General features: G+C 38.3%; 1 protein-coding gene across 2 annotated transcripts in view; it reads right to left on the reverse strand.

Annotated features, from left to right (window-relative positions):
- Positions 1 to 15,586, reverse strand: part of MYPN (myopalladin) — a 75,165-nt gene extending 59,579 nt beyond the window's left edge. Inside the window, exon 1 of one of the 2 annotated variants that reach the window (XM_068982358.1) lies at positions 14,685 to 15,586. In XM_068982358.1, the coding sequence (XP_068838459.1) occupies positions 14,685 to 15,586 (902 nt within the window). Of the gene's footprint in view, positions 1 to 5,019; positions 5,040 to 14,684 lie in introns of those variants that run through there. The other variant, XM_068982359.1, reaches the window with a different exon arrangement.
- Positions 15,587 to 16,050: the final 464 nt, after the last annotated feature.

The raw sequence follows: 16,050 nt of genomic DNA on the forward strand, positions 1-16,050 counted from the left end.
GTTGGAAATGACCCAAGTGTCTGTCACTAGGGGACTGATGAAATAAACTCTGGAACAGCCTCGTAATAGAGCGCTATGCAGCTCTAGAAAGAGAATGGGAAAGATCACTATGTGCTCATATGGAAAGAACCTGAAGATATATAGTTAAGAATTTAACAGTAAGGTATGAAATAGTACATGGAGAGGGTTAGCTTTTGTATAAGAATTGTGGGTTGTTATGCATTGAATTATTCCCCCACCAAAAGATATGTTGAAGTCCTAAGTACTTGGGAATATGACCTTATTTGGAAATAAGGTCTTTGCAGATAAAATCAAGTTATAAAGAAGTTATTAGCATGGTCCTAATCCGTCTAGTCAAGGCTATGGTTTTTCCAGTGGTCATGTATGGATGTGAGAGTTGGACTGTGAAGAAAGCTGAGTGCTGAAGAATTAATGCTTTTGAGCTATGGTGTTGGAGAGTCCCTTGGACTGCAAGGAAATCCAACCAGTCCATTCTGAAGGAGATCAGCCCTGGGATTTCTTTGGAAGGAATGATGCTAAAGCTGAAACTCCAGTACTGTGGCCACCTCATGTGAAGAGTTGACTCATTGGAAAAGACTCTGATGCTGGGAGGGATTGGGGGCAGGAGGAGAAGGGGACGACCGAGGATGAGATGGCTGGATGGCATCACTGACTCGATGGACGTGAGTCTGAGTCAACTCTGGGAGTTGGTGATGGACAGGGAGGCCTGGCGTGCTGCGATTCATGGGGTCACAAAGAGTCGGACACGACTGAGCGACTGAACTGAACTGAACTGAATCCAATATGAGTGAAGTTCTGCAAGAAGAGAACAACCTCAAGTGAGGACAGTGACATAGAGGGAAAATGCCGTGACAGCACAGGGAGAAACTGGAGTGATGCCGCTGCAGGCTGAGGAACGCCAAGGAACGCCGCCACCAGAAGCCAGAAGAGACTAGGAGGGAGTCCACTTGGGATCTCAGATGGAGCACGGCCCTGCTGATGTTTTGATTCCGCACTCCTGGCCTCTAGAGCTGTGAGACAGTACATTTCTGCTGTGAAAGCCATCCAGTTTGTGGTGCTCTGTTACAGTAGCACAAGGATGTCAACCCAGGGGGCAAAAAATCAGATATAGCCATGTTGTTTATTCTCAGAAAACTGAGAATAAAGTGAAAATCAAAGTGGCTTCCTATTGGGGTGAGGGGAAACAAGATGAAGACAAATGTGAGATGTCTCAGTGTACCCCTTTTATAACTGTTTCCATATTTAAGTAAGAATTATGAATCAGCATCATCATAAGAAGTAATTGGGGAGGAGGCATTACCATTATTCAATGGCAAGAATGAAGGAGTCCTGGCAATTGCGAATCTTTCTTGTAATTTCAGATCTAACCATTCAATGCTTGAACCTTTCCTTCCCACCATTTGTAAAGCAAGATTCTAAAGCGTTAAGAAAATCACCTATTCAATGACTTCTCAAGAGATAAACTTTCCTCTGCTGTTCCATAAATACATCATATTCAGCTCTACATTCAAGCCTCTGTTCATGTTTTTCTCTTTCTGAGACTCTCTTCCTCACCTTTCAGCTACTGCAAATATAACTCATCCATTAGTTTGGCTTAGATATCACCTCCTACGCAAAGCACCTTTTACCATCAATTCTCAGTGATTGTTACCTTACCTTTTTTTGTTTTGTCACTTCACTTTTTTTAAAAAACCTGTATTATGTCATGTAAGTCTTGATTATACACTGTCTTTGATTATTCTCTATTTGGGAGAATTTGTCTCACCAGTTTCACTAAATTTTAAGCTCCTTTGTATGTAGAGATGGTACCTGACAAGCTTGTACAGTTTTCTATACATTCTCTCCTTTGGCCATTGTCTCATCCCTTAGTTTCAATTAACACTTCTACTTGGGATAATATCCAAACCTGCCTTCTTTTACTTCTGGATCTCCTCTCCCATCATTCTCCCTTCACTATGTTGCAACCACACTGGTCTTTTTCCTATTCTCTGAACGCATTAAACAACTCTCCATATTAGGATTTTTGTACTTCCTAAAATTCTTATCCCCCAGTCTTTATAAAAACAGGCCCTTCTCATCAGTCAGGCCTTGGTTCAAATGTTACTTTCTCTTCCTAGTGTAGCTTCTTTATCCTCAGACACCATCAGATTATTCTCTTGTGTTATCCTCACAGCACTTATTATTATCTGAAATTATCTTACATGCTTGCTTATTTTGTTATTGTCTGCTTCTCCTACTATGCTGTAAAGTCCATTAGAGGATCTTATCAGTCTTACGAATATAATCCCACACCTATGACAACATCTTGGCACATAGTAATAGCATGCAGAAAATAAGTGTTGGATTTGTTGAAAGAACAGATGATGGAAATAATTGATCATTAATATTTTGTGAGTAGTTTGTTATTTGCTTTCATTAAATTCTATGCCAGTGTTTGCTCTGTTGTGGCAGCAGAGGTATGAGCAGCTGCTGACATGGGTCCCTAAGTCTCCCGGAGCATCAGCCTCAGCAAGACCCCATGGAACTTGTAGGAGCACACCCTCAGAGTATGTGTAGTTGTAAATACAAATAGTGAGCATCCAGACAAACATTTCCACTGGAAATGACCCTAACATGAGAATAAAGGAGATTTTTAAAGGGATTAAAAAAAATCACAAGGACCAAAAGAATGGGGAGGGAGACAAGAGCAGACCTGAGGCCTCAATCACTTTTGAAAGGTGGAAAGCAGAATGAGAAGCCAGGAGAGTTGAAAAATCTGAATACCAGGTGCCTACTTGGGGATGTCATTGAGAAGAAGACAATTTGTGCAATAGAACCCCAGAAAGTTACAGGATTTGGAGATGCAAGTTTGGTGGAAACATTAAGAATAGGGGAGGAGATACAGAGCTTAAAATAGGGTCACTGATTTCAGGTTTAAAAAATGAGTATTTATATTCCCACAGTAGGCCACATCTTTTCTTCTGAGCAGTTAAGAGATGCCCTAGGATGAAGGCGGAGTTGTTGGCTGCATGAGCAGCTGCTCCATATTGGAGCAAGAGGAAAAGGGGCTTCAGGAGGAGTTTCTCCAGGGAAAAAACAAATGGGCTTGGTGGCTTAACTGCATGGAACAGACTATTTATTAATAGGACATGTTTTACAAAGGTATTGGAGAATTGAGACAAATTGTGACAAGACCAGAGAGCCAAGCACATAAAAACAATACAGTCATCAACTCCAGGTGAAAAAAGTTGTACAGGCAAGGAAACAGTCACTTCTCCCTACTGGATTTGGCAGAAAATCATACTTACATAGTAACAATAAGTTATACATTAATTTTTTTTAAAACAACAGTGTGATATGAGGCAATGAAGGAAGGAACAACGGAAGTTCTGGTTTGGTGAAGGGTTGCTAACCCACCATCTTCTGGAACAGGAAGTCAAGAAAAAATAGCATTAGCATACCAAGCAGTTGTGGTTTACAAGCATATTATAGCAGTTCTTTTCACTTTCTATGAAGACAAAACTATTTTCGTATAATACTAAGATATCATTTGCCTTTTCACTGTGTTAATATTTACAATGATGGTGCAAAAGCCACAATGGGTAAAATTGTGGGTGCTTTAGCAGCATAAAGCTGATGAGTGGTCACTGTGTTTTCCATTGTCACACTTGCAATTTAAAAAAAAAATCCAGGTTCACTTAAAAATGTCATTGATTAAGCAGTAAAAGTCACCTCTACCTTGAGTCCACATCTTTTTGGCATTCTGAGTGGTAAAATAAGAGGTAGCACACAGCATTTCTACTGAATATGGAAGAGCACTTGCTTAGTTTAAAGTTGTTCAACTAGTTGTTCAACTAGTTTAAAGTTGAACTAGGCACCTAATGCATGAAACAATATCTTGAAAGAACAGCTGACAAATTATGGTTATTCAGATTTGGGTATTTAGCAGACATTTTCTCAAAAAATGAAGGAGGTAAGCCTGTTCTTTCAAGCAAAAATAACTGATAACATTTGTTGCCAAGAAAAAAACTGGAACTTTTAAGGAAAAATTAGAGTTTGGAAAGCTTGTATCTCCCATAGTGAGTTTAGGCCTTCCCAAAACGCAAAGAGATTTTTGGTGAAATCAGTGATGATATTAACAAATATGATTTTAAAATATTATATAATAAAATGTGTCAAAATTTGGAAGATTTTGTTTTCCAAATGACCTATGCGTGATGTTATCCATTCGAAGTTCAAGACAGACAAAGGGTTTTATTATAGCAGGGTACAAAAGTTCATTGGTATGGTTTCAGATTTCATACTGCAACTAACCTTTGAGAAACTACTCCTAGTTGAATTTTCATGTAATATCAAGTTAGAATAGCCACATTATCTGATAAGTCTATTAAAATATCCCTCCTCTTTCTAACTACATACCTGTACAATGCCATATTTTAAAAATTAACTTCAACCCAAACGTATCACAACAAACCAAATGCAGAAGCAAATATGAGAATCCAACTGTTCTCTGTTAAGCCTGACTTTAAAAGAGATTTGTAAAAAGCATAAAACAATGCCACTCTTGTAACTTAAAATTTGAGGGGAAATACATTTATTTTTTCATAAAATTATTTATTTGAGGGTGTTTATCATAGTTTTTTCTTATTCACTTCAAAATAACAGTTTAAAATATTTCTCAATTTTAACTTATGATAATTGTGGATATAATTCACATAGATAAAACCTCTTTTGGGTCTCAATAACTTTTCAGATCATAAAGGGGTCCTGAGAACAAAAAGTTTGAGAACCCCTGGCATACTGTTTAGAAATTCAGAGATGAATAAATAGGAAACTGCTAAAAGAGTTGAAAGTGGTCTTTTTTCAAAAAAATATTATTTGACTTTTAAAGCAATGTACATTTATTCATTTGATAAGGTAAATATGAATAACTATTTCAAAACAGATATACAAATACCTTCCCTTATATAAATGTTACAAGGTTGTGTTGTTTCTTTAGATAACGTTTCTCTTCTTTACCAAAATGAGAGTGGAAACATCTATGAGGAATTGGACAGCCTGAAGGTGATAAGTGGAGTGATTCAAATGCCCAAACTCTCCGTCAGAAGCATTTTTGTCTTTACTCAGATGCCCAGGATGGCTTCAGCCAGCCCAAAGGACAGCCAGTAACCGTCGTCACTCCTACTTTAACACCATGACCCACTCAGAAATAATGCACTAGTCAGGCTACCTTCTGAGAAACATATTAAAATGCACCCAGCTACGCTGAAGACTTTTGAGGGTCCGGAGGAAACATGCTCTCCTCCAATGTCTATCCATGTTAGGGAATGCTTTCATGTAAGTACCCTGCCCAGCTGCATGTTTTTAGAACTCCAAATCTTCATGACACTTACAGAGTGGCAGTGGGTGCCAGGCGTGATTCATGGCTCAGCAGAACTGAGTCAGTGATCTGGGGAAATGGGACAAGTCCAAATGATAAAGAAGGATCCATCTTTAATGCGCTAAGGACAGCTTGCCAGACCTGGTCATTTGGGTAGTTACCAAGCCTGGAAATGAAGACACTGAAGAGACACATTTTTCCGATTTATCTGGCCTTTTAAGCTGCAGATCACCATTCAGCTCTTAGGGTACTGTTTTGTCTAAAATGTGGTGTGGCTAAATATCATGACTCATTGTATTAACACATTATCAACTCCTAAACATAAATGTGTTATTCTGACTCACCAGTAATAATGCTCTTTAAAAGAATGATTACTCAGACTCTTCCTTTAACCCTGCCCTAGCCTTTCCAGTGTCCCTGTCCCACCTCTTATTACTCCCTCTTCTAATACCCTGTTTGTTTACTTCACAGAACCTACATATCACTTATAATTATAAGCTTACTCATTGGTTTATTTGTTTAATATCTCTTCCCCTTACTGGACAATAGACACCACAGGGCAGAGATTATCAGACATGTTTGATTTACTGCTTGTTTATCTGGTTCCTTGCATAGGGTATGACACATCAGAGCTGTTCCCAAAAACATTTGTTATATAGATGTTAAATGAATGGATTCAAATTAGGATTATTATAGCCTTAAGTCTGTTTTATTTTCATTTTTCAAGAAGGCTTGGGGACTAGATGCCTGATCTATTTTTATCTATTTATTTATGGCTGTGCTGGGTCTTCACTAAGGATGCCTGCTCTCTTAAGTAAAGAGTGTAAGGCCTGAAACAGCTAAATGGTAGTTTACTTGTTGGGTTGGCCAAAAAGTTCATTCAAGTTTTTCCATAAGATGTTATAGAAAAACTGGAATCCATTTTTTTGCCAACCCAATTCTTAATGACGTCTTCACTCTCTCCATGCATCGCTTCATATAGAAAGTGCAACTGGAGTACATTGGACAGTAAAATAACAGTAGATACTTTTTACCAGGACTCAAAGTTATGTCAGATTTTGTAAAACAATTCAGTGTTTTGTATGTCCTGTTTGACCACTACCGAGGTAACAAACTTAAGTCTTCATGTCCACTGGCTATATTTCACACATGGGAGTATGGAGGTACAAGTTGGGAGGGTATGTCTATGCTTTAAATTTTATTAATATTTATTGAGTTCTTCGAGGTGGAAAATTCTTGGTAAACTAGGCACAAGCTATAAAAACTAAAAACCATGAAGGAAACTTTGATACTAAAGTTAAAAATATCTAATTATCGAATGATACCATAAATAAAAAGACAAATCAAACCGAGAGAGAATATTTTCATAACACATAATATCATATGTTAGTCTCCTAATCATTTTTTTAAAATTCTTACAGATCAATAAGAAAATAACAAACTGATAGAAAAAGCGAGTGAGAGATGTAAACAGGCCCTTCATAGAAAATGAACCCTAACTGTTCAATAAACATATTTTTGAAATTTTCAACCTCATTAGTAACTGTGGAAATGAAAATTTAAATCACAACAAAAAACCTTCATACTCATCAGATACCATACCCATCAATCAGATCTGCAAAATTAAAAGGTCTGATAAACCCATGTTGGCAATGATGTAGAAAAGCCAGAACTCTTGTATAATATTGGTGGGAATGTAAATTAAAACAATTCCTTTGGAAAATAATTTGGTGTAATTATAAAGTGAAGTTGTATACACTCTGTCAGCAGTTCCATGCCTAAATATACTCATGCACCAGGAGAATATACTAGACCATTTATAATAACATTGTTCATATTAGGGAAAAAGCTGATAACCACCCAAATGTACATTAATAATACAATTCTCTAGCCTTACAGTAAAATATTTTATAGTAATGAAAATGAATGAACTAGAGTTACACGCCACATCATGGATATACTTTTTAGAAAAAATTCAAGTACCAGAATAATACATACATTATGATTCTACTCACATAAACATGTTACAACATGTAAAATTTACTATTTTTAAAAAACTTTATTATACATTCATGCATGCTAAGTCACTTCAGCTGTGTCTGACTCTGTGACCCTATGGACCCTGTCAGGCTCCTCTGTCCATGAGATTCTCCAGGCAAGAATACTGGAGTGGATTGCCATGCCCTCCTCCAGGAGGTCTTCCCAACCCGGGGACTGAACTTGCATCTCTCAGTTCTCCTGCATTGGCAGGTAGAACCCAAAACTTTATAACGGGAGCTTAAAAACTTCCACAAAGTAGAAAGACTATGTAATGAACCCCTACGTACATATCACTTAGCTTCAACAAATTATCAACAAATAGCAAATGTGTTTTTTATGTATTCTACTTTGTCCCACCTTGACTTATTTTAATGTAAATATAAGCTTTTCTGTCCCTGAGGCTGGGAGAGATTGAGGGCAGAAGAAGAGGGCGTCAGAAGATGAGATGGCCGGATGGCATCACCAATGCAATGGATGTGAACTTGGGCAAACTTCGGGAGATGGTGAGAGACAGGGAGGCCTGGCGTGCTCCAGTCCTTGGGGTTGCAAAGAGTTGGACATGACTGGTTGACAGAACAACAGCAACAACATAGGATTTTCTGTCATTCCACCAGTAAATACTTCTGTTCCAGTATTGCTTAGGAACATAAGGATATGTTATTAAACTGAAGAAAAACTGTTAAGAAAAACTTAAACAGAAAACACAAGATTTGGGCTAGTGGTTACCTCTAAGGGGAGGAGGAAGGGACAGGATCAAGAAGACACTCAACTTAAAAATAATACTAATGTGGGCATACAGATAGATGTGCCATTACTCTTATACCGTATCTGTACTTCCAGATATTCTTCAGTATTTATTTAAAAACACACTTCTAAAGCAATTCAGAAAGTTCAGTCTGGTGATCCTTGTCCATTTTGGGAATAGAGATGAGGAGGTTGGGAGATTGCTTAGAGAAGGTCAGTGGCCACATGACAGGGCCTTCTATGGAATTCCTTGGAGATCTTATATTGTAGCCCCTGGAGTTGGTGGCAGCACAGAAGCTTCACCGAACCCTTGCCTTGAAAACTTTCAAAGTGAAATGATATTTAGCATTGCCCAAGAGGAAAGAGGGCTTCCCTGGTGGCTCAGACAGTAAAGAATCTGCCCACCATGTGGGAGACCTGGGTTCGATCCCTGGGTCAGGAAGATCCCCTGGAGAAAGGCATGGCAACTCACTCCAGTATTCTTGCCTGGAGAATCCCCAAGGACAGAGGAACCTGGCGGGCTACAGTCTATGGGATCGCAAAGAGTCAGACACAACTGAGAACTAAGCACAGCACAAGAGGGAAGAGCAAGAAGAGAGGGTTGCACTGGAAGCAGCCTACATCGCCAAAGTTTGCGAGGGCAGAGATGTGGTTTTCTCATGGGCCAAATCCTGCCTGACAACAGACCCTACCTCAAAGGATGACCATCTCAGGTGAGGTGATATCAACAGAAAGAGCCTTTGAGGAGTGTAATGAGGAGTAGGACTGAGAAGCAGATGTTCGAACCTTAAGTAGAGATTGCAACATCTGGTTTAAGGAATAGAGTCAAGGGCCAGTCCCCCTGGGTGAGGAGGTCTCCAAAGAGATTGCAAAAGTTCTTAGCACAGAAACAAACAGCAGTTTGGTTAAAACACAAATGTCTGGGCCTGCCCTTTAGAGAGCTTAATTCAGTAGGTCTGAGGTAGAAGCTGCAAATTTGCATATCCACCAAGAGTCCAAGTGATGCTGACCTGTTGGTCCAGGGACCCACGTTGAGTAGCTTGTTCTGGGAGGCTTTTGAACAGGGAGTCTCTATCCCTGTTCTCTGAACTTGCCCCAAACCATTTCCTCCTTACTCTTCATATTCTGCTATCATTGGTTCCTTCAGTTCCATAAAGCCAATCATTGTCTCACTGCCTCATATACGTTATCTCTTCACCCTGCAACACTTTTCTGTAAACCCCACTTTGCTAGGCTAACCTCTCATCATCTTTTCTGTCTCAGCTTAAATACTTTTGGGAAACCTTCCCTAGTCCATTCACAAGGCTTAGTCCCTTTGCTGTATGCACCCTCCTTTATAATATTTATCACAATTATGATAATGTAATCACTGTGGGAATTTTGCCTGTGATCTTTACTAGACCCTAAGATACAGGACTTCCCTGGTAGCTCAGATGGTAAAGTGTCTGTCTACAATGCAGGAGACCTGGCTTCAATTCCTGGATTGGGAAGATCCCCTGGAAAAGGAAATGGCAATCCACTCCAGTACTATTGCCTGGAAAATCCCATGGACAGAGGAGCCTGGTAGGCTATAGTCCATGGGGTCGCAAAAAGTTGGACACAACTGAGCGACTTCACTTTTCTTTCAAGATACGTGAAGGCAGGGGATTTTCCTTGTTCACTGCTATAATCTTATTGGCTCTAGGAGTACATGGCGCATAATAGACATTTCACATTTGTTGCATGAATGAGTAAATGAAGGTATCTAGATTTCCCCAAAAGGTAGAAGAAAAAGCCCCTAAATACTGTAACATTTAAAAATACTTATATAATATTTTATATTACATATCATATATAATTATTTATATTTTATATAATTTAAAATATCCTTTGTCTTTATAACTGATTTATTTCCTTTTTATTCCTCAGCGTGGCATTCACAGGCAAATGTCCAGAAGTAGCAATAGCAAAACTTAACAGCCAAATCAGACATCAGCATCTATAAAAGGTAAATTTTTACTGCTTCAGAGGGCTATGTACAAGGAAACATACTTAGTGTGACCCAGCTGTACATTCCTGGGAAAAGAATTTCGAGTCAGGATACAAAAAGGGATCATGGCCATTTGCTGTGAATTCCTGCAGACTCTTTCATCTGTGGGTAACGCATGAGTGTATTTCAGCTCCTCCAATGAAGCTATGTCCAAAATTAACAAGCTGTCAAAAACAGCTAGCTTTAATGATACAGGATCCTACCCTTACAACACAATTTCTTCCCAGTCAACGTGGAAATCAACAAATATAGGCCAAAAGGATTTTTCAGTTTGCTAAACTAGAATTATAGAAACATGGGTAAAATACGGAGAACACACCGAGGCACATACATACAAGGTTAGACCTCAGTTGCCAGGTATATGCATTATATTTTCTTGCAAAAATAGAAAAAAGGATACTTTTCTTTTTGACTGTACTGTTTTCCTTTATGGCAAACCAAAGAGCCTCATTCTTATAATGCATTTTTAAAGGCATTCTCTCAATCAAAATCTGTGCTCTTGGGTTCTATGGAGATGCTTTAGAAGTTTCAGTGGTGAGCAAGCAGGCAGTCCTTCCTCCACCTCAATTCTCTTCAATCCCGGAAACACTAATCTCATCTTTAAGAAATCTGTGTGTGTGTGTGTAAAGTGTGTATTGGGGTAACATAACATATTTATTGTGAGGAGAAAAATGGGAGGAGGAATTACTGCCAAAAGAAGGTTGGAAAAAACCCTGCCCCAGCCTAGCATAACTGGCTGTTAGTTCCAAACGTTACCTGTATTTATAGTCCCTTTGTAATGCCAGAGATACTGTGTCCAAATTTCCCAGTGTCCAGGGCATTCCTTGGAATGTCTCCAGTTCCACTACCCTCTCGTTTGCCCTTCAGTCCTACGTTTCTGACTATCTATTGGGTATGGTCCCTCCATCTCCTCAGACTCAAATCATCCACCTCCTCCAGTTTCTCAGACCTTGACAGTGACCCCAGGGTTCTCTGAGGTCCCCAGCTTCAAACTTGTGGAGTCAGTCTTTTACTCGTCCTTCCTATCTAGTCAGTCACCAAGTTCAGCCTGGTTTCTTTTCTTCTAAATATTGCTCCCTCACAGCTTTTCTGTGCTTTCCCTCAGCCCCTACCCCAGTCTGATATCAGAGTGTCTGATGCCTGGAATACATTTCACAGCCTCCAAAGTACCCTTGGGGCTCCATTTGTTTGGGGTCTAACTCATTCATCCAGACCTATTCTACTTAAATTCTCCCTTTTATCTTAGTATGTCCTTATACACAACCTTAAATGCTTTCCACTTGATTTTGAAACCAAATCAGAACTATTCTACTTTGCTTTCAAGGCTTTTCAAAATCATCTGGTTCCGCTCTTGTCCAGTTAGGTCAGTCTCCTCACTGTCATCTAAAAATATTACTCTGCCAGCATCTGTACTTTTATATAAACATATTGAGTTGACCTGGCCTAAAAGGACCTGTCCCTCTGCCTACTTCTGTCTTTTCTCTTATCTTTCCTCACCTGTTGTCCCATGTTCCTCACATAGCCAAGTATTTGCAGTTCCCTGAAAACATTAGTCTCTGGGTCTTTCCACTTGCTTTCCTCTTCCACCTTAAGTTTTCTCAACTGAAGTGGCACCTCCAGCATTAACACTTCCTTCATCCTGCCCTTCAGGCCAAATATCAATCTTCCTTTGAGCTGCTATTGCATTCCATGCATACTTCTGTTACAGCCCTTATTACACAGTATTGCAATGTTTTGATCATATGTCTGATTGCTCTATTAGACTGTGAGCTGCCCTCTTAGAATAGTTTTACACTTGGTTTCAAAACAAGGTCCCTGACCTCCAGTAGCTCCCAATTGTTTTGTACTCTCAGTGAGTCACTTTAGTAACTCAGTAGCAATTTGTTGAATGAATAAATGATTTAAATTTCTACTTAACTTCTTCTTTCTTCAAGGTTCAGCTAAAATTCCCTTATGTCTCTGGAGTCTTCTTTGACCTATCTAGTCCTCCAGCCCTTCATTGTCCTATAAAAATTAGGGTGAATTCTTCATTGTCATTTTTATTATAATATAGTATATTTACATGTAATGTTAGTTTCAGGTGTACAGCAAAGTGAATCAGTTTATATATATATATATGTATCAGTTTATATATATGTATATCTCCACTCTTTTTTTAGATTCTTTCAAGAATATTGAGTAGAGTTAGGATGATTTCTTTAATTGAGGTTGCAAGTTCCTTGAGAGCAGGGACACATGTTTATATTGCCTCTGTCATTGTACTGGTCACAGTGCTGAGTTTCGAGTAAAAGCTAGGTATGTATACTTGGTTTCTGATTAGAGTTATATAAACTTTATATGTAGGAAAATAATTTTCATTGAATATCCAAAGTAATATTCCTTGAATATTCATTGGAAGGACTGATGCTGAAGCTCCAATACTTTGGCCACCTGATGCAAAGAGCTGACTCATTGGAAAAGACCTTCATGCTGAGAAAAATTGAAGGCAAAATGAGGAGGGGATGGCAGAGGATGAGATGGTTAGATAGCATCACTGACTCAATGGACATGAGTTTGAGCAGGGAAGGACAGGGAAGGACAGGGAAGCCTGGCATGCTGCAGTCCATGGGGTTGGAAAGAGTTGGACACGACTTAGCGACTGAACAACATCAAAAACAGTCTGTTTAGACAATCGTAAGTTTTTTCTTAACATTAATATGATTACTGTGATGAATTCAGAAAATACTTAATGAATACATATTAGTTTCCTGCCGTCAAACCAGTGGCTGGGATATAGGCATGAATGCTGTCACTATGGAAGTTGTGTACATTTCTTTCACTCTTAAATTTGTAAATATTTAATTGGTTGACTAAGTAGTTTCTGAATAACCACCATATTACTTTGTTTTGGGGGGAATGAGTATTTTTCACTCATTCTCCTGAGTGATTTTTCTCACAAGAGCCCCGAGTCTTTTTTTGTGTTTGAGATTGTCATGATTAAGAATGGGGAGGATGAGTCTTGAGTGACCTGGTCTAGTTTTTTTGAAAGGATCCAATCTATGTCCAGAAACTAGTGGAATGAATAGAACTAGTCTAAGTAAGCCGTATCTGTGCCATAACTTGGAGTGCTCACCAGCTTTCTTAGACTGACCAGATGCCAGTGAGTGGTATCCATCACTGTGCTATGATGACATCTTGCCAGCATCACTGACCAGAGTCTCAGGGAGTGTCATCAGGGATGCGTAGAGACGGGTAGACACTTACATCTGTTATGCTGTTCCAACCCTTTGCCATGTCTTAGGCCAATTGTCTCACTCCTGATTGAAATCTAAGTCGAGCTTCTTGTTTTCCTGTTTCTTTATCCATTAGTATACTCAAAGTCTAGTGACTAATGAATTATGCATGACTACTATAGGCTAGAAGCTATGCTTGGTGCTCAAGACACTCCTTTCCTCAAGGAGGTCAGTTGTTTAACTAGATAGTAAAACGTATATGCCACTGTAGAAATAGTATTGAGTATTGCCTTATGTTGACTCTGAAAAGCAGAATTCAATATATAAATGTGTTTTTAGACTAGAAGTCCTTTAATCAATAAGCATACATAATTTAAAGTATTATTATTAATACAAGTGCTATTACTGCCCTATAATATGATTATTTTGCAAAAAAGATGATACCCTGCTTACATACCTAGAATAAGTCAAAAAGTATATAATAAATACATGTAAAATAAACTTTAAATTGACCTTTACCAATTTTATTGTATCTTTATCCTATCACACTTTTTCTATTATTTTGCTTTTTTTGTTAAATTAAAAACTACTGTAGGTATTTGTTGAGTATAGATCATAAAGACTTTTTTTTAAGCTATAGGCTGTAGGCCTGTGCTAATACCATGGTCATTAGCCACATGTGGACACTTGGAATGTGGCCAGTGCAACTGAGGAACTGAATTCTTAATTGTATTTAACCTTAATTAATTTAAATGTAAAAGCTGATACTCAATTCAATTCTGATAGAACTTTCAAATATGTTTGGAACAACTTGGATCTTACAGTATAGTCTTTCAACTGTATATTTTTTGAACTCTAAATGCACATTAAGTATTTCCTAGAAAAATTTATCATCCATACTGAGATGTGCTGTAAGTGCAGAATTCACATTAGATTTTGAAGCCCTAGTATGACAAAAGGAATATAAAATGTCTTATTAATAATTTCCATATTGATTACATATTGAAATGGTAGTATTTTTTTAAAGTATATTGATTGAATAATATAGTTTTAAAAATCAATTTTACCCCGTTATTTTATTTTTAAAAAATTTGACTATTAGAAAATTTTAAATTGCACATGTGTCTAATATTATACTTCCATTGGACAGTGTGCTTTAAACTCTGTTTTTCTCAAAGGGAGTATATAATCTTTGAAACCACATACTTGAAAGATAAAATTAGAAGGATCACAATAGACGGAAAGTAATTACCAAGCATTACTAATGGGACATTTTTACCTTACTTGAGGTGGTGGAATTCCTACCACTATGCAATCCAACTGTACTCTGGTTCCTTCTGGAACTTCTCTGCTCCGTAACTTTTGTGTGAACCGGGGAGGTTGCCCCAGAGGTTCTTCATAGTACAAAGAAGAAGGAGAGGACCCTGGGGTGGTGTCTCCACTGGCCGCCTCACCAGCAGCCTGCTCAGCTTCACGCCTCTTAGCTTCCTGCTGTTCCAGCGCATGGTTCACTTCATTATCCCTGGTATCTGCAGGGATAGGTATGGGAACCGAAGATCTTTCTCTTCTTTCTGATAGATCTGGGAAACTGGAGCTGTTTTCCTGAATATCTTGATTTTGTGATTCCAGTTTACTCTTGTGGTTTTTGCAGGCACGAGGTCTAATCCTTTTGGAGCTATGGGCTTTGAAAAGGGATGAGAGCTCTTCAATGAAATCGGCAGCCTTATTTAAGAATACTTTTTTGGACTGGGCTTCAGAAGTGTACTGTGGCCTTTTTGTCTCCTGGAGGCTCTCTTTAGAGTTGGTAGGGCTTCGAGAGTTATCCTGGCAGAAGTTAGGGTCAAAACTTGATATAGATGAGTGTTTCGTCTGATCAGAAGAAAAACGTTTTCTAGCTTGAGCTTCATCTGCTTTCTCCAGAGGGTCATAATTGATTGCCAATCTTGCCAGATTGACACTTTCATCTAATTCTTCTTGGCTCAGAAAGGCTGAAAGATCTGGAAGGTCATCTTGGCCTCCTCCACCTTCAGCAGCTCCAGAAGAACCCCCAAAATGGAAAGGGTTGGAGGAAGGCTCTGCTCGACTCCTCTCATTGTTTCCCCGATGCCTAGTTTCAGCCAAATAGCTTTCTCTCAGAAGCTGAGATATGGAAGTAGAAGCTTCTAGGCTGTCGTCTTGCATGCTGTCACAAAATAGCAATAATGACAAAATGTTTAGATTATTTCTAAAGAATAATAGGTCTGTATTGATTATAGCATGATAGATACTTAATAACTTAAACCTTAAAATTAAAATTACCTAATTTTGATAACTTTCACAAAGTTTAAAGACTTCTCACATTGTAAAATGAAGAGGAACTGAATGAGGTTTCCCTGAAACTGGAAATAAAAGCATGGGTGATTATCACTTTATTAAATTAATCTTTAAATATGAGTTCAATTTTGAAAGCTATGCTATAACTATAGAGACATTAAATATAGTTTCTAAGCACAATTTTGATAATATCTATAAAGGGCTTTTAGTTTTAGAGTACTTTCTCATACACAGAGATTTTCTCTCCATCCTTTCCCCTTTCCCCTGAATGTAATAAAATAACAGAAATTATAAGATTTTGATAAAATAATCTTGTTATTGAAAAATAAAAA

Source organism: Capricornis sumatraensis, chromosome 10 (assembly GCF_032405125.1).
Source record: "Capricornis sumatraensis isolate serow.1 chromosome 10, serow.2, whole genome shotgun sequence".
Lineage (NCBI taxonomy): Eukaryota > Metazoa > Chordata > Mammalia > Artiodactyla > Bovidae > Capricornis > Capricornis sumatraensis.